At 52.2% G+C, this 19,305-nt stretch overlaps 10 protein-coding genes across 10 annotated transcripts; 6 read left to right on the top strand and 4 right to left on the bottom strand.

Moving 5' to 3' along the window:
- Nucleotides 1-12: 12 nt before the first annotated feature.
- SNOG_09302 (hypothetical protein) lies at nt 13-1,527 on the top strand (the record flags this gene model as incomplete). Its single annotated transcript, XM_001799546.1, has 3 exons — nt 13-176; nt 222-393; nt 443-1,527. 3 exons carry the CDS (start codon nt 13-15, stop codon nt 1,316-1,318), a joined length of 1,212 nt encoding a protein of 403 aa, XP_001799598.1. The 3' UTR covers nt 1,319-1,527.
- A 614-nt stretch (nt 1,528-2,141) lies between these two features.
- Nucleotides 2,142-3,217, bottom strand: SNOG_09301 (hypothetical protein; the record flags this gene model as incomplete). Its single annotated transcript, XM_001799545.1, has 3 exons — nt 2,142-2,341; nt 2,402-2,996; nt 3,056-3,217. 3 exons carry the CDS (start codon nt 3,215-3,217, stop codon nt 2,142-2,144), a joined length of 957 nt encoding a protein of 318 aa, XP_001799597.1.
- A 503-nt stretch (nt 3,218-3,720) lies between these two features.
- SNOG_09300 (hypothetical protein) lies at nt 3,721-4,482 on the top strand (the record flags this gene model as incomplete). Its single annotated transcript, XM_001799544.1, has 1 exon — nt 3,721-4,482. One exon carries the CDS (start codon nt 3,721-3,723, stop codon nt 4,480-4,482), a length of 762 nt encoding a protein of 253 aa, XP_001799596.1.
- A 165-nt stretch (nt 4,483-4,647) lies between these two features.
- SNOG_09299 (hypothetical protein) lies at nt 4,648-5,470 on the bottom strand (the record flags this gene model as incomplete). Its single annotated transcript, XM_001799543.1, has 2 exons — nt 4,648-5,351; nt 5,389-5,470. 2 exons carry the CDS (start codon nt 5,468-5,470, stop codon nt 4,648-4,650), a joined length of 786 nt encoding a protein of 261 aa, XP_001799595.1.
- Nucleotides 5,471-6,460: 990 nt separating this feature from the next.
- On the top strand, nt 6,461-6,671 carry SNOG_09298 (hypothetical protein; the record flags this gene model as incomplete). The annotated part of the gene is made up of 2 exons (XM_001799542.1): nt 6,461-6,561; nt 6,599-6,671. 2 exons carry the CDS (start codon nt 6,461-6,463, stop codon nt 6,669-6,671), a joined length of 174 nt encoding a protein of 57 aa, XP_001799594.1.
- A 1,556-nt stretch (nt 6,672-8,227) lies between these two features.
- Nucleotides 8,228-9,865, top strand: SNOG_09297 (hypothetical protein; the record flags this gene model as incomplete). The annotated part of the gene is made up of 1 exon (XM_001799541.1): nt 8,228-9,865. The coding sequence occupies one exon, from the start codon at nt 8,228-8,230 to the stop codon at nt 9,863-9,865; it is 1,638 nt and encodes a 545-aa protein (XP_001799593.1).
- Nucleotides 9,866-10,366: 501 nt separating this feature from the next.
- On the bottom strand, nt 10,367-12,280 carry SNOG_09296 (hypothetical protein; the record flags this gene model as incomplete). The annotated part of the gene is made up of 3 exons (XM_001799540.1): nt 10,367-10,660; nt 10,721-11,207; nt 11,709-12,280. 3 exons carry the CDS (start codon nt 12,278-12,280, stop codon nt 10,367-10,369), a joined length of 1,353 nt encoding a protein of 450 aa, XP_001799592.1.
- A 465-nt stretch (nt 12,281-12,745) lies between these two features.
- On the top strand, nt 12,746-13,739 carry SNOG_09294 (hypothetical protein; the record flags this gene model as incomplete). The annotated part of the gene is made up of 2 exons (XM_001799539.1): nt 12,746-13,123; nt 13,158-13,739. 2 exons carry the CDS (start codon nt 12,746-12,748, stop codon nt 13,737-13,739), a joined length of 960 nt encoding a protein of 319 aa, XP_001799591.1.
- A 571-nt stretch (nt 13,740-14,310) lies between these two features.
- On the top strand, nt 14,311-15,273 carry SNOG_09293 (hypothetical protein; the record flags this gene model as incomplete). Its single annotated transcript, XM_001799538.1, has 1 exon — nt 14,311-15,273. One exon carries the CDS (start codon nt 14,311-14,313, stop codon nt 15,271-15,273), a length of 963 nt encoding a protein of 320 aa, XP_001799590.1.
- A 1,202-nt stretch (nt 15,274-16,475) lies between these two features.
- Nucleotides 16,476-18,822, bottom strand: SNOG_09292 (hypothetical protein; the record flags this gene model as incomplete). Its single annotated transcript, XM_001799537.1, has 3 exons — nt 16,476-17,351; nt 17,584-18,587; nt 18,616-18,822. The coding sequence occupies 3 exons, from the start codon at nt 18,820-18,822 to the stop codon at nt 17,117-17,119; spliced, it is 1,446 nt and encodes a 481-aa protein (XP_001799589.1). The 3' UTR covers nt 16,476-17,116.
- Between the last annotated feature and the right edge of the window lie 483 nt (nt 18,823-19,305).

Genomic DNA, 19,305 nt, shown 5'->3' with positions numbered 1-19,305 from the left:
ACACATCGAAACATGGCCGCGCCTTCCTCGGCGCCAGTCGCCAATGGCACCTTCCCTGCGGACGATGCAGCTGGACAGACGGTAGCTGCCATGGCCGAAGCCGACAAGATCTCTGCGGATGAGATCGCCCTGTACGACCGACAGATCCGCCTCTGGGGTGTTCAAGCGCAAGAGAAGTAAGACGCTCGCAGCGCACCTCGAATCACAATTAACGCGCCTAGAATTCGCACCGCCAACATCCTGCTCGTCTCCATCAAGGCCCTCGCCAACGAGATTGCCAAGAACCTCGTCCTCGCGGGCATCGGATCCATCACGCTCGCAGACCATGAAGTTGTCACCGAGGAAGACCTCGGCGCGCAATTCTTCGTCAGCGATGCCGACGTAGGCAAGAATGTACATCAGCCCCAGAGCACCTTGCGCATGACCATGCTAAGACATACAGCGCGCCGAAGCAGCAGCTCCCCAAGTACAGAAGCTCAACCCACGCGTCAAAGTCAACGTCATCTCCCGCGATATCCGCAACGAGCCTGAGCTAAGCTTCTATGCCGCCTACGATATCATCATCGCCACCGACCTCGATTTCCTGTCCTTCACCGCAATCAATGCAGGCACGCGGTTGTGCCAGAAAGCTTTCTATGCAGGCGCATCACACGGCATGTACGGCTACATCTTCGCCGACCTCATAAACCACAGCTTCGTCATCGAGCGCGACCTGAATAGGAAGACCGAGTTAGTGACCGAGACCACAACGAGGCGCATTACTGGCACACAGACGAAGCGCGAGAACGGCAAGGCTATTGAGCTGGTCACCAAAGAGGAGCTGTACAGCCCCATGATGCTGGCCAAGGATTCGCCGCTGCCACCGGAGATCGCCAAGGATCGAAGGAAGGTGAAGAAGGTCCACCCGCTTCTCACCTGCGTACGAGCACTCTGGGAGTACCAGCGCGACGGTAAAGGCATAAATCCGGCGCACCCGGCTTCAGAAGAGAACCTGAAGATCTTTGCGACGTTGGTCAAGGAGAAGCACAGGGAGCTAATGCTGCCTGAGAGCACACTGTCCGGCGAATTCTTGAAGAGCTTCTTAGGCAACATTGGAAGCGAGCTGGCGCCTGTCACCGCTTTCCTGGGCGGACAACTCGCGCAGGATGTCATCAACGTGCTGGGTAACCGTGAGCAGCCGATCCAGAACCTGATGCTGTTTGATGGAGAAGAGAGTGCGGGCCCAATCTACCCACTGCATCCTATCTTCCCTGATACGCCATTGCCCATCATGCCAAGCGCACCAGGAAGTTCCTTGATCGCGGGACCTTTGAGCTGAGACTACATACGCCTAGTCGAGCGCAGGACAGGCGCTGCGAAAGCCAAAAGTCAAGCATCATCGACGATGAGAACAGTAGAGACGACGAGAAATAGTTAGTCGACAACCTGCATGAACGAAGATGCAGAGACAGGCAAACAGCGCACACGGAGGAGGCGCAATAGCATGAGATACCCATAGCAAGAATTGAATTCTAAACCCACCCAAAATCCCTTCTAATTTACTGTTGCTTCTTCCGTCTTCTCCCCCCTCCCTCCCCTCCCAAACAAAACCCAACACAGCCCCAAAAACGCACACACAGCCGTCCCCACAGTCCCCACCTCCACCCACCCCGTCCTCCCCAGATCCAGCACCGGGCACATCGATCCACGCCACCAAGTCCCCCTTTGCCGGCTCAACATGCATGAACCGCGTCTTCGGCCCGAACAGCGCTTCATACCCCCAGGATGAAACGGGGATGCGATCGGATTTGGGCGGCCCGTTTTTGGCCCCCTTCGTTCCGCTGGTGCACGGCCCAGAAAGACGACGGGCCCAGGAGAACGAGCCATGCAGAGTGTTGGAGGGCGGGCGAGGCGGGCATGTTAGCGCAAGTGCAAGGGGATGGAGACGTTGGTGCGCAGTCTCAATAGACGAAGAAACTTGGCACGTCGAGTTTAAAACAGCGGGGTGCTTCCCCACTCGCCTCACGACCCCAATCGAGGGGCCTGGAGGTCGGTATTGCCCAGCTTAGACTGTGGCAGGCTTTTTCAGGTTTTTTCGAGGCGAGGAAGAGAGGGGTCGGTGGAATTGGTATTTGTCGATGCAATAGGTAAGAAGGGGAGGGTTAGGTGCGTGTGGAGTTTGCAGGGTGGGGTTCGGAGCGGTGAGGTGTGTGGTAGAGGAAGGACAGGGTGAGGGTTGGGTGTAGGCCTGTGGGGGAGTTGAAGGTGGTGGTGAAGGTTAGGGGGTGTGGTTGGGGGAGGGGGGAGGAGGAGGATGAGAGGAGGGGGTAGTGCCGTGTGGGGGTTTGGAATCGGGTTGGTTCTGTGGGTGGTTAGGACTGGGTTGGTTGGGACGCTGGGTATGGGTTCTGGAGAGGCTTACTGGGTGATGTGTCTTGGCCTAGGACGGCGAGAAACCCGCCGAATTGAATGTCCTCGGGGTCGGGATTGGGCTCGTGGATCAGGACGCCGATTTCAATGGTTGCGTCGGCCCTTTTTCGAGATATGGTTTCTGTCCATCCTTTTTCGCTTGGAGCGGACGGCCATCCGGCATTTATGACGAGGGCGCGAGTAATTGTATCGTAGTCGATGTCCAGGTACGTAGCAGTAGATAAACTGAGCGCTTGGTGGAGGCATTCCTCGCCCTTTGATTTACAGAACTTCTGCCCTAGGACCGTGGCTACCTCTCGAATCGATGATAGATAGGCATAGTACTGAGAAGATGCAGACATGGTGAAGCGCTCCGACAGAACAGGGAGCTTGATCGAGCTCTCGCTGGTAGAAGTGCAGTTCAGCCCAGCATTTACGAAGGCATGTAACTGCTCGCATAATGCTTCTTCAGGAGTCGATTTGAGAGGGGTGAACAGGACATGTAGACCAGGCGAGACACGTGATGTGAACGGTGGTGTGGACGAGTAGTGCGTGGGAGACGCCCATCGAAGGTGGAGTTCATGCCATTGTTGTAGAGCAGCGCCGAGCTACGAGAAGTCAGCATGCTGCATCACAAATGTAAGAACATCGAGGGAATAAGACAAACCTCACTAGGCAGCTCATCTAGCCCTAGAGTGATACGGTGTTCTTTAGCTGCTTGCACGCCGTTGATTATGAAGCTGTCTTTTGAGCCATCTTTCTTGAGCTCCAGCAGATCGGGAGTGAAAGCATCAGGGTCCTTCAACACATATGTTATACGTTGTTTCATGGTTAAAGTGAGCATTCACATCCCTCGCGCGTGATGTTCGGACGTATATCCAGACCAAATCCAACATAGCTTAGCGCAGCCGCGTTCCTGGCGAGTGACGCAACACCCGCCTTCACAGTTGTTAGAAGGGTCTGGAATCGCTGCCTCGGACAAACACTTACCTTACTGTGTCCTTTCACATGTCTCGCCATCAGCATCTACAGCTATAGAGATACCCTCGCACACGCTTGGAACACTTCTCTCTGCAACATGCATCTCCGCACCTTCCTATACCCTGCGCTGCTCGCCGCGAGTGGCGCAGACGCTCTGCGTTCAGGCTCAAAGGTCAAGCTGTCTAATGTACAAAGCCTCACGCTACGGAAAGACCTGGAAACCTCACATAGGCGTGTCAGCTCGATTCCACAGGTACGTGTAACGCCGCTGCTCTACACAGGTCACAAGCTCACACGCGACAGCTCAAATGTATTGGCGGCTCCGGACGCGGCCACTATGAAATCGACGTCATGCGCTGCAAGAACGCTGGCGCCGACTACGACGAGAACAATATTCAATGGACATGCACCGCCTCCCTCCCCGAGGAGTTCAAGCTCGGCTCCACCGACGTCATCTGCGAGGGCTACGACTACCCCGAGGACCCGTATATCTTGAAGGGGAGCTGTGGTGTAGAATACCGACTCGTCCTCACCGAAAAGGGCCACGAGAAGTTTGGCAAAGGCAATGGAGGCTGGTGGGGCGGCGACGACGATGAAAGTGGTAGCCATGGGCCTAACACGTTCGGTCAACAGGTCGCTGCGGCGTTGTTCTGGATGGCATTCATTGGTGTCGCGGGCTGGATAATATACTCTGCATTCATCGCTCGGGCCCAGGGACCTGGTGCAGCTGGCGGTAACCGGCCAGGCTGGGGCGGTGGAGGCGGAGGTGGAGGTTGGGGCGGAGGTAACGACAACGACGGCTATGACGACCCACCACCGCCATACTACGACTCAAGGCCTGGCACAAAACCTGGCTATGGCACGGCGCAACCACAGCAACAATGGCGGCCAGGCTTCTGGTCCGGTGCTGCTGGTGGAGCTGCGGCTACGTGGGCGGCCAATCGCTGGGCAAATCGAGGCAACCAAACAGGCGGCGGTAGCAGGTGGAATAATGGAGGTGGAAGCTCATGGGACAACGGAGGCGAGGGAAGCTCGAGGCCTTCTTCGGGCTCATCGAGCTTCTCGAGCACAAGACATGAGAGTACGGGCTTCGGCTCAACTTCACGGAGGTAGAGGTGGTTAGACGGATGAATCTCCTTGGTCAAGAATGATACCCCTACTATACGCTTCTCATATAGCTGACAGTAGACACAAATCAAAATATGGTACCCTATCAAAAGAACATACAAGCATTCCCAACCTACAACTACTATACAAAAGCCAACACCAGCAATCTCATCAGTCCAGCCCCTTCCCTCCCGCCCGCCAAGGAACATCCTCCCTCCCAACCTTCACACATGTCAAATACCCGACCCGGCCCCCCTCCACATCCAAACACAATTCGTTTCTCGCGAGATCTTCCACGACCCCCCTCGCACACTCCTTCAACATGCCCAAATCCTCCTCCAAGCCCCCCACCGCACTCGGCATCACCCTCGCCATCAACCTGCGCATCTCGCCCAGCGCCATGTACTCTTCCCCGCCCTTGCGTATCTTCCTGAACAGCGCGCCGCGTTTAAGCGAAGCTTGCCGATCTGCTTCGAGCGCGTGGAAGGTGCGCGCGAATTGGTCGCGGAACGTGGCTACGATGAACCATGTTGGAAAGGTAGAGTGGACTTGCGGCTCGACGGGGCCGAAGCGGTCGATGTGGATGGTCAAGAGGAGGAGATCGCGCTCCGCTTCGAGACACATTTGACCCAGCTCTGCGGACTTGCGGACCACGAGCTGTATGATTTCTTCGGGCAGGCAGGTGCGTTTCGCAGGCCAGGGCCAGCATGGGTGTGCGCCGGCAATGTGGATGAGGGCTTCGGAGAAGATGGCGTCGTTGCAGAGGAGCATGGCGAGGAGGAGGAAGCGCGCAGGATCCGCGGATATGGCGGTGTAGAGGGATTGGCGGTGTTGGTGCAGGGCGGTGCTGATTTGCGCGGAGTATGAGCGCGGTGCTGGAGAGGCTGTGGGAGAGTTTGACGAGGGATTCGCAGGCTGAGAGGGTGGCGCTGATGGTGTCTGAGGGGATTCGCAGTGGGATTGAGTAGAATGAGCCGAGGATCTGGTCGTACATATCTACTGTGGCGGCATGGGCTTCGTTCGTGATTGTCTGGTCCAAATCCCGTCCAAATGATGCGGATAGAGTCGCGGACATGGGTGGCGTGGGTATAATGGTGAGCGAGCTGTCTTGGGTAGTCTCACTACTGAGAATTGACTGTCCTTCGCCTTCGCTATGGGTCACTGATTTGGCTTCCTGAAGCACTAAAGTGACTTGCCCATCGTGTTCGTCCAGCAAGAAGAACGACCAAGTGTGAAAGTGCTCGCGGTTCTGTGGGGCGACGTGCATCGCATATCTGAACCACGAAGAGTGGCGTTCCAGAATGGCACCGTGAAGCTGCCACTTCTTGGGCGGGTCGACAAGGTTGCACTGGATGATCACACTTCCAGTGTGGAATACCGGAAATGATTCTACTGGCGTGTAATGCGTGGGTACAGGCGCGTGGAGCCGGACGACATTCACGACATGTGCAGACGCCTGTCCTTAGGGTAAGTGAAGTTCCAAAATTATCAAGATGCCTTACAATTGTGCCGTTGTTTGAAGACACAGGCGCTGTTCGAGGCGTTTCAAGGCCAGTGATATCTTTTTGTGCACAGATCACGACTGCAGACAGACTGCCTAGTGAGTCTGCTGTTACAGATGGTAAGCGGGGTGTCGGCGACCGTGATTGTCGCAATTCAGAGGTTTTTCTAGACCTGCCATCTAGACTAGAAGCTCCGGACGTGCTCGGTGCTTGCAGACTTCCTGGCATGAGGCTAGGGTTTGAAGTCGTCAAACTTGTAGACTCCAAGCTTGAGGAATTTTCCTGTGAAGCAATCGAGCCTCGGCGTTTGCGAGGTTCTCCTAACGATGGAGAACGTGTGTGCTTGGACATATCGGCGTGCTCACATGGAGTGAATGGTGTGAGCTCAGGTTTTTGCGCGCTCGACTTGTGAGACGTTAATGCGAAGTGATCAGCGCGCGCCAAAGCCTGTTCAGTCAGTTTAGAAGCAGGAGAATGCCATCATGAAGGGAAGTATAACTCAAGGTGCCGAAAGCAATCAGCAATTGTTAAGGGTTGGTACAGTAGCCGCAATATCGGGGAAGCGTCGAGCGTACTATCACAGGTAAGAGAAAAGAGTCTCCTAATACGCCAACCTCCAGACATGTCGATTTTGGAGCGGCAGAGGCTGAGTCCAGCTTCTGCAATCCGGAAATGCTGACTGGCGGATGGTGAAAATATTGATGTGTGGTAATCTGGGGCCCGTGGACGTTTGGAACAGTCGCACAGACGAAATGCTTTGCTCATATTGAGTTGAAAGTTTTTGTGGCTCCGCCCGTCGTTTCGGCTCAAAAGTGCAGCCCAGCGATGCCAGGAAAATCATATTCAATGCTCAGGTATGTTGCACAATGAATTGGTAGAGGAGCGTGAGACAATCTCACATGCGTGAGGTCAATGTCCCACGTTCAAAAAGTGACGAGTGTGTGGAAGGACCTATCCAATCAGTATGGAGCTGATCATCGCTGGGTCTAGCCGACCGCGTTACGCAGACATGGTCCCAAGGAGTATCATCGATTGGTTCGCGCCGGGTCAAACATGCATGCTGGAGCTGATGTCTTGTTATCAATTCCGCACAGAGAGTCCCTAGGCATTTTGACAACCCACGTCCCTCCGAAGCATGGTTTCGTTGAGAGTACAATGGAATCTCGACTTGAAACTGTTGCCCACTTCATTCGCCAGTTGCGGTCGTGTCGCACAGCTTTGAACAGGTGCTGACGCAAATAGTACGTGCTCAAGATAGATGTTCCAGGTCACGGGCCATATCGCAAAAGGCGAGACTTGTCTGCCCCGCATATTGGAACGTGCTAGAACAAGGTTTTGATATCGTAGTGTGGGTGGAGGCTCACTTGGACCTTGGAGGCGCTAACTTGAAGAACTCCTTAGGAGCTGAAATTCCTGCTGGAGGCTGATGAACTAGCCCACCCAAAACTTGGTAGATTGTGACTTGTGCAAGAGGCTAATGGCATGGCTAGGCTTAGATCATAAATGTGTAAGCCGGGGAGAGGCGCCAAGCTCGGGGAGAGAATTGAACACAAGAAACGAAATGCAGTGTGAATGTCGCATGGATGGTACAGCCGAGTCGCAGCCACCAAATCTCGCATCCGACTCCAATGACGTCAGCCTCTCCAATGAGGCACCTGCGGTGTCAACCCTTTCTGCGAGTCTTAACGAGCACATGGGGTCAAAAGCTGGCAACACCCCGGAAGTGTTCCTCCGACATGTACAACTCGTACGATTATCCTCTCCACAGCACTAACCCTGCTGCCCAGCAATCCAGGAGAGCTTAGTCTCGCTGCCGCGCATTTGCCGACGCAATGGCTGCGTCCCTGAGCTCATTACTGCCCAAGTCACATACTCCAAGGGCCGTCGACATCGCGCCGGCGCCAGGCGGAGACGGTGGAACGGATTCCATCATTTTTGGGGACGAACTAATACGATACTCGCCCATACCCACGGTCATTCTGGATGCAGCTTTAGCTGTCCGCCAGGTGTCAGACAGCTACGTAAGACAGTCAGGTGCAAGCGATCGGAAAGACCTCTTAGGGCGACATGCAAATGACTTATTCGCAAACACGGTGACATTTGCAGCCCACGCTTCGGCTGACAAAGCCGTTCGAATTGCGCAGAGCACATTAAAGGTGCAACAGTTAAAGCATTTACCCGATACAGGGACGTCCTGGACCGTTCGTGCTGTTCCAATTTCGCGCCATGGTAGCCTGCGGTACATTCAAATGGAGTTTCTGGACACGACCGAGGAGCTTAGGGAGCAACTGAAGTTGAAAGAGCGCCTGTATATGAACGAGACCTTCCGCATACTTGTCGAGACCGTCAAGGACTATGCAATTTTCATGCTCGACCCGAATGGCAATGTTGCCACATGGAACGCAGGTGCACAGGCGTTCAAAGGATACCAACCGAGTGAGATTATAGGAAAACACTTCTCCCGGTTCTACAGCCAAGACGACCGCGACTCTGGGAAGCCCGAGAGAGAGCTACGGGATGCACTGCGAGACGGTCGGGTAGAAGACGAAGGGTGGCGCTACCGCAAAGATGGCACACGTTTTTGGGCAGACGTTATTATCACGCCTATATTCAAAGACGACACACTTTTAGGATTCTCCAAGGTTACAAGAGATTTGACGGAAAGGCGCAAGGCGGAGCAAAGTCTAATATCCGCCTACGAAGAAGCTTCTAAGCTGAAGTCTGAGTTCCTTGCCAACATGTCACATGAGATAAGAACTCCAATGCATGGAATGTTGTCAGCTCTGACACTGTTACTCGACACAAAGCTGGACGAGGATCAGCTCGACCTCGCACACGTCATCCAAGAATCTGGCGATGTCTTGCTTCAAGTCATCAACGACATACTGGACTACAGTAAGCTCGCATCCGGAAGCTTCTCTGTCAGTCACGATATCATTAGTGTCACCGACATTGTACAGTCGGTTTTTCGCGCACATCTCAAGCTTTACAAGCCAGAAGTAAAGCTCGAAATCTTGCTCGACCCGAGATTACCGAAGTCAGCTGAGGGAGATAGCCTCCGGTATCGTCAGATTATCCAGAACTTCCTTAGCAACGCCACCAAATTCACCGAAGAAGGCTACGTCCGCATCGTTGCGAAGCTGCATAAAGAAGAAGATGATCACTTCATCATAATGTCCGAGGTCATCGATACAGGCATTGGTGTTCCGCAAGACTCTTCCGACAAACTATTTACCCCATTTCTACAATTCGACAACTCTACCACCAAAAGATTCAAAGGCACAGGGCTGGGGCTGAGTATATGTAAAAGCCTTGCTGAGCTCATGGGTGGGAGTATTGGCTATTTCCCGAATCCCGAAGGCCGCGGCAGTGTCTTCTGGTTCACCGCCAAGCTGAAGAAGTGCAAGCAAACGAGCGTCATTGATCTCGCTGAAGGACTGGAGGCCCTGAAAACTTCCACGGCTTCACTGGTTGATCCCATGCAGCAAATGAAAGAAGCTGCTGTTGGAAAGCGAATACTCCTCGCCGAGGATAACTTCATTAATCGCAAAGTGATGCTGCGCATGTTGGAGGGACTTGGATTTGGAAGTCTCGACACTGCGAAGGACGGAAAGGAAGCTGTTTCCAAGGCGGCTCATGACCCATCACCCTATGACCTAATACTCATGGACGTCAACATGCCTGTTCAAGATGGCGTATCAGCCACGAAAGAGCTTCGAGAAAAGGGCGTGGCGACACCGATAGTAGCAATGACTGCGAATGCATTGAAAGGGCAGGCTGATACCTATATCGCAAAGGGTATGAATGGATATATTGCAAAGCCGGTCGATCGCAACTTGTTAATCAAGCTTCTCATCAAGTGCTTGAAGCAAGATGGCGAAGGGTGAATAGGGGCGGGACTTTCGAGATAAGCGAAGGACGGGCAACGTTGGGATAATGTCAAGCGTACTGAAACGATAGCCACCAGCAAACCGATCTACGGTAGCGATTTATGCGGCACATCTCGTGACACAAGGAAGTGGAAGTCCAATTTTGGCGCCAGTATGAGATGAGCGAACACGGGCACCGTGGAAACTATTCGTTTTCAACGGCTAGCGAGAATGAGAGTGTAAAAGACCACGCAGATTAACGACCATATTCATGACCTAACCAATATACATTTCTTGTTATTAGAGGAGAGTTAGCACGAGACAGAAATGTTCGACAATGAGATTTACATGTCAAGACTGCGATTTGAATGGACGACGCCATGATTTTTGTTATTAGAATCAGGTTTACTTGTTCAGTACTTCATTTCGTATCTTTTTTCATGTTCGAGTAGCTGCTGACTTTCTAGCTCCAGTTATCGCGCTTTGTATCTACAAAGATCTCCATCCAGCCTTAACAGTTCAATTTTGAGCATAGCGCTCTTGCATCACCTTGGTTACCTCTTCTAGGATCTCGGTGGTTGATGGTAGCATATCAAATCTGCGTGCTTTGCCATTACCTTTCTTCTCCAGCCAGAATTTCAGCACTTCAAGCCCATACCAGTCGCACTCAACACGAGCTAGATCAGTCCTTGTGTATTCAGGTATGAAGCCCATGGCACCATGCTTGAGGTGCAGACGCACGCCAATCTTCTGAACAGCGTCGAAATCGCCCAGGACGAAGCGTTTGCTACGCATGTCGTAGAATATGTTTTCCTAGAAATCCGTATGTCAGTCACAATTCAGCGCCCCATTTTCTCCACGGAGTTGACTCACAGGCTTCAGATCGTAATGAATATACCCAAGCGCATGTAAATGCTTGGCCCCACTCTCCACAGCGCGAAAGCACTCTTTCGCGTCGAATTGTTGATGTCCGCGTACAAGCTGCATCAAAGTACAGTCATACCGCTCGAACACCAGACCAGACACCAGACCCTGCTCATTCACCACAACGCCGCGATACGCGCAGAGACTCGGATGCGAATTCTTCCGCAGCATCTCGCACACTATGATCTCTCGCAACGTGATTTCAGCGGGGGGCGCGCCAGCAAACAATCGCGCACCAAGCTTCTGCAAGTCGACCTCTTTGAGGTACGAGGCGCCCTCGCGGATTGCTACCGTCATGATGGAGGGAATGTAGGTTGGGTATATGCGCCCGAGGTTAATGACACGTGGTGGTGTGTCCCATTTCCAGGGATCGGAGCGCTGGCCTCGTTCGAGGGGGTGTTTAGTTTCTGCAAACCAGCGCTCGCCGGTCACGGAGCTGAAGAGGGCGCGGGTCAGTCCGCCGCGGATTGTACAGCCGGTCATTGTAAGGCGTGGACTTTTGGCGGGAATCATGGCGGTGGGCCGGTTGTTGAACATTTGATAGCGCCGGTATATTAGGCGATGGTTGAGTGGTTGGCGTGGTGGAGGAGAAGGGGGCAAGGTTCGAAAATGGGGTTTTTTTCTTGCACTAGATATTAAGCAGTGAAAGAGCTTGAGTGTGAAAATAGGAATTGAACGTTTATCTTTGGTGGAAGTCAGGCAGCCCTTTCGACGCATCACTAAGGTGTATAGTCTCAACTAGAACATGATTATTATTCTCACAATGTACTGCTACCAGGATGTATCCATCTCGTCGAATCTAGACTCCTCCTCTCCAGTCGAATTTTGAGCGTATTCGTTGTTTCCTTCCCGGAGCAATTCCTCTCGTGCTTCTCCAAGAATGGTAGTCGTCCAATAAGGTTCTTCATCGCTAGTGATTTGCGGATCGTTCCCGTACTCCAATTTCCTCTCCAACCACGCCTGAATCATTTTTAGGCCGTAGATGTCGATTTCACGCCGCGCTAAATCGTTTGTGTCTGCTTCGAGAGGTGCCCATCCTTCTGTGCCAGTTTTGAGAGTCAGTCGCTGGCCTTCTCGATGGACAGAGTCGAAGTCCCCAACGACAAATCGCGCGCTTGCTAAGTGGACGAAGATATTGTCTGGCTTGATGTCGCAATGCACCAACCCCAGGGAATGTATGTGGTCGATGCCATTCTTGATCTCCTGAATACATTTTGGGATATCCATGTTGTTTGACCTCTGACTGTAGAGAAATTCGCGAAGGTTCATGTCGTAGCGATCGAACATCAGTGCGGTCACCAAACCATTGTTGACAACTACACCACGGTAGCCACAAATGTTCGGATGTGGACACTCCTGCAATACCCCGCAGGTTTGAATTTCTCTCAGCGTCAAATCTCGCGACTCATGGCTGGCCTTCTTCTCGTAACTGCCGGACTCAAGAGGTGCTATGGTCATAGTAGACGCGTTGAACCGCGGCACAGATTGAGGGTTGATTTTGGCGGTCATGGTGATGTTGGCGGTCTTGTTTGACTGCAACAGATGAGTTGAGCAAAGGATGGGGAAATCAAGCACAACCTATAGGAAATTCTGCATACGACATAGTTCTAACGGGAGTATACAGCAAAGTGAACACACATGGAAGTATCCAAAGGGGACCTAGCGGAAGTACATTCACAAAGCAGGCTGTGCGCATTGCACAATGCCCTGTAGGAGTGAGGCCCACGTAGGGTTGTGATACAAAACTGCTCTTCATTTCACTAGCATGGGTCGATGATACGTTTACAGCTCCTTTTGTAAACCAGATCAAAGTAAAAGTGACCGCACACGACCTTGTACATTCACGATGATAGCACAGTGCAAATGACCGCCTATTTCATGTCAGTCCCTCTGAATACAATCTGGCATACAGGATAAAGCTAGTCGCAACCATTCGAATCTCATCATTTGTCAGGCTAAAAGCTTCTCTGCAAGATGTTCGACCACTTCCGCATCCACGTCATGAAGGACGCCAGCAAAGCCGCACCGCACATGCGAATCGTCCAGACAACAGTCGGTGAATATGATCATGAAATTGCAACATTTGTACTAGCTACCGCAAATTCAAAGCTCTATGTTGCCATCAAGAGAGGCATTATCCACTCCTATGACCTCAATACCACCGATGTATCAACATGGTATCAGAAGTCCGGATACATCGCACCAGTACGCGTCGATCTCACTAGAATGTACACAGAAGCTCTGGCTTCGTACCACCCCTTTCGTTGGCGAAAGGGTGAGCCGTCTGACGCTATCTTCAAGAAGAAGCAGCATCCGCTCGTGGTGGCTGAGGGTCAGAAGAATTTGTACGTTGTAGGGAAAGATTCTTTCTCGGCAGAGTTGACAGCGCGCGAGATTGCTACGTTGTGAGTTTTTCCGCGATCATCCACATCCAAACATTGCCAAGTATCGCGGTGTGGTTGCCAAAGACAGCTTAAAGTTTGGCAAGGGTAGGTCGGCGGTGACTATAGAGCTTGATACGAAGCGTGTGTACGCACTCGTTTTCAAGCGATATGACTGCGATCTCTGGGCGATGGTAGAGAAACGCAAGCGCTTCGATGTCCGATATTGTCTGCAGTCGATAGAAGCGGGCATTCTATACATGCACAGCTTAGGCCTCTCGCACACCGATATCAAGCCAGACAATATCTTCGTGGAGAAGACGCATTCTTCATCGCGCCCGCATGAGTTCGTCCTCGGGGACTTTGATAGTACTGCACGTATTGGATCTGGGATTGTTATCAAAGGCGGAGATTGGGCGTGGTCACCGCGTAAAGCTGAAGGTGAGCCGATCCATGACACTGATGATTGGTACGCTTTTCAGAATCTCAAGATATGGGTTGTGCGAGAGATGGGCGGGAGGATTGAGGATTATGATGGAATTGGGAAGTGGATTAAGTCAGCGCAGGGTCCGCAACTTAGTCGCTAGAGAAGGTGCGTAGTTGATAGTAATTTGACACCTTTTGGATTCTCACTACGAATTTGTTCCAAGTATTTCGTACCTATGCTAAATGTGACACATTGCTAGAACTTGATGGCTGCCTTGTGATTCTGGCGAGGATAAGGGAAAGCCAATGGAAATATCGTTATTACATTGTGATCTCCCAAAGATTATGTAAGTGTTCGGGCTGGTTCTGCGTGTAATTTTGCATATGGACATACGTTGACTGATAAATCAAAAGTTCAACTTTCGAAATGTAGCACGTGCCGGCACAATGATCATACTCGCGTTTCTCTGTCTCTTCCCATTTCACTGGGCCATCTGCGATAAATTCTATTATTCGCCTTTTCCCTCTCTCACAAGATCCACAACAACCACTCCAACCAGATATCCAGCTGATCGCAACTCTCTATCGTCAATCAAGCGACAATAAGTTGGTGTGAGGATTCGATCATCGCTTGGGTAACCAAGAATCGCATAGGACGAGGGCTATATCTTTTGCAGTTCTTCTTGCCCACTGCGCCCTTTCATCTGAACTTACAACCCTAACTTAAACACCATGAGTCGACGCTCGGACTTCTCAACCATTCAACCACTCTCTAGTGGCAAGAGTGGCGGTATGAATCTTGAAATTCTCCTCGTTAAGAGTAAAGGCAGCGGTACGTTGTACATCGAGAAGCGCATCGCGAAGAAAGATTGTGACAAAGGCCTCGCAGATCGCGAGCTCCGCCCCATGCTGCAGTGCCAAAACCACTTCAACATCGTTCAGTATCGAGCCGAAGACTTCTCTGACTATCGCAGGATTGGCTACGGTAGCATCTTCATGCAGTATTGTGAGCTGGGTGATATCAGCGGCTTGATCAAACAGTACACTGCACACAAGTCGTTTCTGCCCGACGAGGGTTTTCTTTGGAAACTGACCTGGGACATGTCGTCAGCACTATGCCACTTGTACACTGGGCGCAGCAATGATTATATCCGTCAATGCGCGCAATCACAGCAAGTTGTTTCAACCAAATACGGCTGGAATCGAATTATACACCGGGACATCAAGCCAGGTAATCTCTTCCTCACGACAAAAGACAAATCACAGCCAGACCGGTACTGGCCCGTCGTCGTACTGGGAGACTTTGGCCTGTCTACGTCACTCAAAGACATCGCTCTTGGGAGGGCGTGCGGCAAGGAGAACAGTGGTGGGACGCCGGGCTTTGAGGTCCCTGAGGCACCACAGTTTTGCTGTCGCAGCGATGTATATCAGATGTCGCTTACGGTTCATTGCCTTGCGCGAATGCGTCAGGAGCCGAACATGGGGAGGCCATTTGATGGGGACCATCCGCTACCACGGTGCTACAGGGATGATGGCTTGAGAGATTTGCTAAAGAGATGTCTGCGCTCAGATCCCGCCAACCGCCCGCTACCCTCAGATTTGCCGATGCTGGTGTGGAAGAAGCGTGAGGCGTGGCGGAAATCGAACTCGCATTCGAGAGGCGGGGTGGGCCTGGCGAAGTGGGCTTACGGATGATTCTGTGAAGATGAGTCGGGTTGATTCGAGAAGCGCAGTGACGACATAAGATAGAGTGCGACGTAGGTTATGTTTACCCTTTTTATCAACAGTAGCATTTCTACTTCCGATAGCATCGACGAGGGCACGAAGTAAGGGTGATTGTTTCTTCAGTAATTACCATGTCAATGTTCTGTAGAATGAGATCATACATTAACTGTCCAGCACCTAGCCTAGCAATAATCCGTGATCGTTCTGGGATCTTTACTTGATAATGTAATAACTGAAGCTTTCAGATACATTATCGAGTTCTAACTATAAGTGATGTGATACCTACTGCCTCTCACTGTGTCAAAGCCTTGGGTATAATTCCTGCAAGCTGAGTGTTCACCGAGCACAGTTTGTTACTCCTCGTACGTGGCATTAACGTGGCATTGACGTACCCACACCATTATTCTCTGATGCGCCACGCCAATCAAATAGCCTAGTCGTTATAGTTCTTGCCGTGGCAATATTCTACAGAGATGGCAAGCTCTTCAAACCACCACTTCCTACCTTGGAATCTGCACCACAACATCTTAACCCCATCTCAAAATCCCACCAGACGTTATTATCTCGAAGTCAAGACCGGTCGCACATGCGATCTCTTCATTACCAAACGAATTTCGCCAATCCCACACTCTGCGTGCTCCCCTCATTTAATCCCTGAATTAAAACCAAATCCTTCCATTGTACTCTCCATACCTCCCAAACTCCATTGACACCCTCATAACACCCTCCTATACCTCCTCTCTACACCCAACCATCCAAGCCCCCGAAACGCAGATGCAGACCCCGCACCCGCACACCTGTTTCCCCAGCATCCGGAATAACATCTACGCCACCCCCAAGCACCCAAACACCCAGCAAATACCCGTATTTTCCGCGAAACATGACTACACTCCTGACGAACAGGCGGGGTGAAACACGCCACATGCGAGAGAGGGCATGGAGCAGCGGTGGAATGAGTGTGTTCAGGCTAAGTACCGACAGAGATTTATCTAGGCTGTGTAGGATACGTCTGAGTAGGAGTCAGGAAGGTGAACGTGATGTGCCCGACCCGAGGACAGGGCAAACAGTGAATGAGCACAGGTGCTTGAGTTCAGCAAAGGACCAGTAGACACACAAAGCACAGAGAAACGATGAACGTGCCAGAAACATCACTCATCAAGCCAAACACCGATAAAAATTGCGCATGTAAGCGTGGTGAATTGTTTTCAACTGTTCAAAAATATAATTATACACAAAAAGCCCGTCCGTCCATCAACAGACGACTTTTTCCCTCGCCAAAATGCACTCCGTCTTCCTTTCTTGGACGTGAGATACACAAAAAGGAGGGGCGCCGATCCGTAGAAAGGCACACACGCGCGCGCGTACTGGTCCCCATGACAGGAGCTCCAGAATGGTAAAAGCTTTTCCGCAATGCGAGAAGAGACTGGGGGTGTTGTTGTGCTCAAGGCAATGGGGGAAAATAGCAAAAGGAAACAAAAGTGCGAGAGATAGGAAACGTCGTGTTCGTGGGTCGTGATGCGGTGTCCGCCCCCGCCAAAACCGGTAATCCCAAATATTTCCACCCCCCTAGCGACCGCGTAAAGTGCGAAGGGAGAAAGTAGAAAAAAAGCATGCAATGCAATGCAAGACATCATAAACCGATGCCCGAAAAAGAAAGAAGCAGGAGACAGATCGGTCTAAGAGATTAAACGGATCCACATAGAAGAGTCGAACAAGAAAAAGGAAACAAGACCGTCTAGATGCAAGCGCCGAGTGCTCATTTCACGTCGTGTGACGGCGTCAGATATGTGGCAGGTGTGAGGCCAGTCAGTGCTCAGTAGTGGCTGCCAGCCATGAGCTGTTGCGGTGGCGCCATCGAGGTCATTCCGATTACCGGTCCTGGCATGTCGCTTAAACCACCGTGGTGGGACAGCGACAGGTAATCGTTGCCAGATTCGGGAGAGTCTTCCTCAAGCGAATGGAGGTGGTCCTCCTCGCCTTCAAGGTCATCTTCTTGGAAGTCGCTGAGCGGCTCACCATCGGCACGAGGCTCGTGTGTGCGACGATGTCTGATGTGCTGTTAGCATGCTAGAATTGGTTGGAGGATAAACGTTGTGACTTACTGAGCAAGGTTGTCGGAGCGCGAAAAGGCCTTGTTGCACAACGGGCAAACGTATGGACGTTCTTGTGTGTGGGTGCGCACGTGTCTAAGCGCCCAGTCAGCGTCTATCCGAAAAACGAAAATAGCATCCAACCGTTGCTCAACAACGAGGATAACGTGGGGAAATTGCGGGCGCTTACCTCTTGAGGTGCTCTAATCTCTTGAAGAGCCTACCACAGGTGGGGATTGGGCAGGAGTGCGACTTCTGCGGGTACGGGCCAATTTCCATCATGGTGGCACTGCGGGCGCGTCGGTAGACGGGAGCAGCACCTGCCGTTCGCGCAAGAGCGCTGTGCTGGAGAGGGGCCTCGAACAGCTCACCGTTGACCATGCTGTTGAGATCGTCGTTGTGCAGCATAGCGTGCTGAGGCTCTGGGCTCTCCTCAACGGTGTGCAGGGGAGTACCTTGCCGTGAAATGTCGACAAGAGGCTTCGAGTCTGGCATCACCTGGGCGTAGCTTGCGCCATTGGCACTGTTGGGGGAGTTGTGGGTCGACTCATCGGCCTCGGGCACAGGGACGACAGAGCTCGACATGGATCGCCTCAGCTCACTGGGACGGTGAACTTGGTGGGCGTTACCGGATGCACTGACTGCGGCGGCAATACCTGCAGCAGAGAGCGACGACCGCCTTCTCCGTTGCTTGTAAGTGGGCGAGCCCTCGATGACCGAGTAGACGTTGCCAGGCGCGAACGGCCTGGAGACACCGGAGAAGCCGGGACCCATCAGGTTCGATGGAGGAATGTTCATCAATGGGTTGAAGTTGTTTGGCATTGGAAGGTCAGGAATGGCGCTGTACAGGCCAGTGTCCTCATTGGCAATGTATGCAGGCTCAGGTCCGAGGCTGATTTGGTGCTGAGGAGGGGTCAAAGGCTCAAAAGACATGCCGCGAGTGCTGTAGTCTTCGTAATGTGATGATACGAATGAAGGCGCAGGAGAGTACTCCATGTAGGCGGGCATGGAGCTGTGGCGCTGGTGCACTTGCGACAAGGGAATGCCGTTGCGGTCGTACTGCATCTGTGCGCTGAACTCGCGCTGCTCTCTGCTCTTGACGATGGTGTTCTGCATTGATGGCGGCATCGACATTTGCTGGTGGTACTGAGCCATAGGGTCCTCATGCACCTGCTGGGGCATCTGAGGCATTTGCTGCATCGTGAGGCATGGGCTGAGGAACTGGGACCATGTTTGGTGGGGGCATTGAGCCCTCCATTCCGCGCATGTCTGGCGATGTGCTTTGCGAGTATGACTGCACGTTGTTGTTGAATGACGATGAGTTTGTTTGTTGCGCCTTGGTGAGCTGCTCGAAGAGTGATTGTGAAGAGTCAAACTCGAAGGACAAAGCGGGCTCGCTCACGGCCATGGTGGTCGCTTCTTGGCCCATCTTCTCGCGCTTGAGATCGCGCTCGAGAGCATCGAGGAACAACCGGTCATGGGGAACACTGTACCAGTAGAAGACCTTCTGCTTCTTTTGTGTTCGGATGCAGTTGTTCTTGTACAGGAAGTCAAGGAAAGCGCTCTTGGGCTCCTCAAGCGACGCATCTGTACCGGATTTCAGGTTGCGCAGGTCTGAGAAGATGCCCTCCTCGAACTTCTTCGAGTTCTTGACAGGGCGGCCAAAGGCCTGGAATCTGAAGGAGAGGCATCGCACGATGTCTGTTCCGGAAATGTGAAAAAGGTTGTTCCTGGGCGGATTAGTGACGAATCACAATTGCAACGAGACGTTGAGCTTACCATAGAACGCAAGAAACATATTCGCCAGTTGGCAGGAGAAACCTGCGAATGTACTGGTCTGGTTGCCAGTCTACTGGCGCTGAGATGAGGAAATATTTGACTGCAACATGGTTAGCCAACAATGCAAATCAGG

The sequence above is a fragment of the Parastagonospora nodorum genome (assembly GCF_000146915.1).
Source record: "Parastagonospora nodorum SN15 chromosome Unknown scaffold_14, whole genome shotgun sequence".
NCBI lineage: Eukaryota > Fungi > Ascomycota > Dothideomycetes > Pleosporales > Phaeosphaeriaceae > Parastagonospora > Parastagonospora nodorum.
Note: the sequence above shows the minus strand (reverse complement) of the source record. Positions and strands in the feature narration are given on the sequence as shown.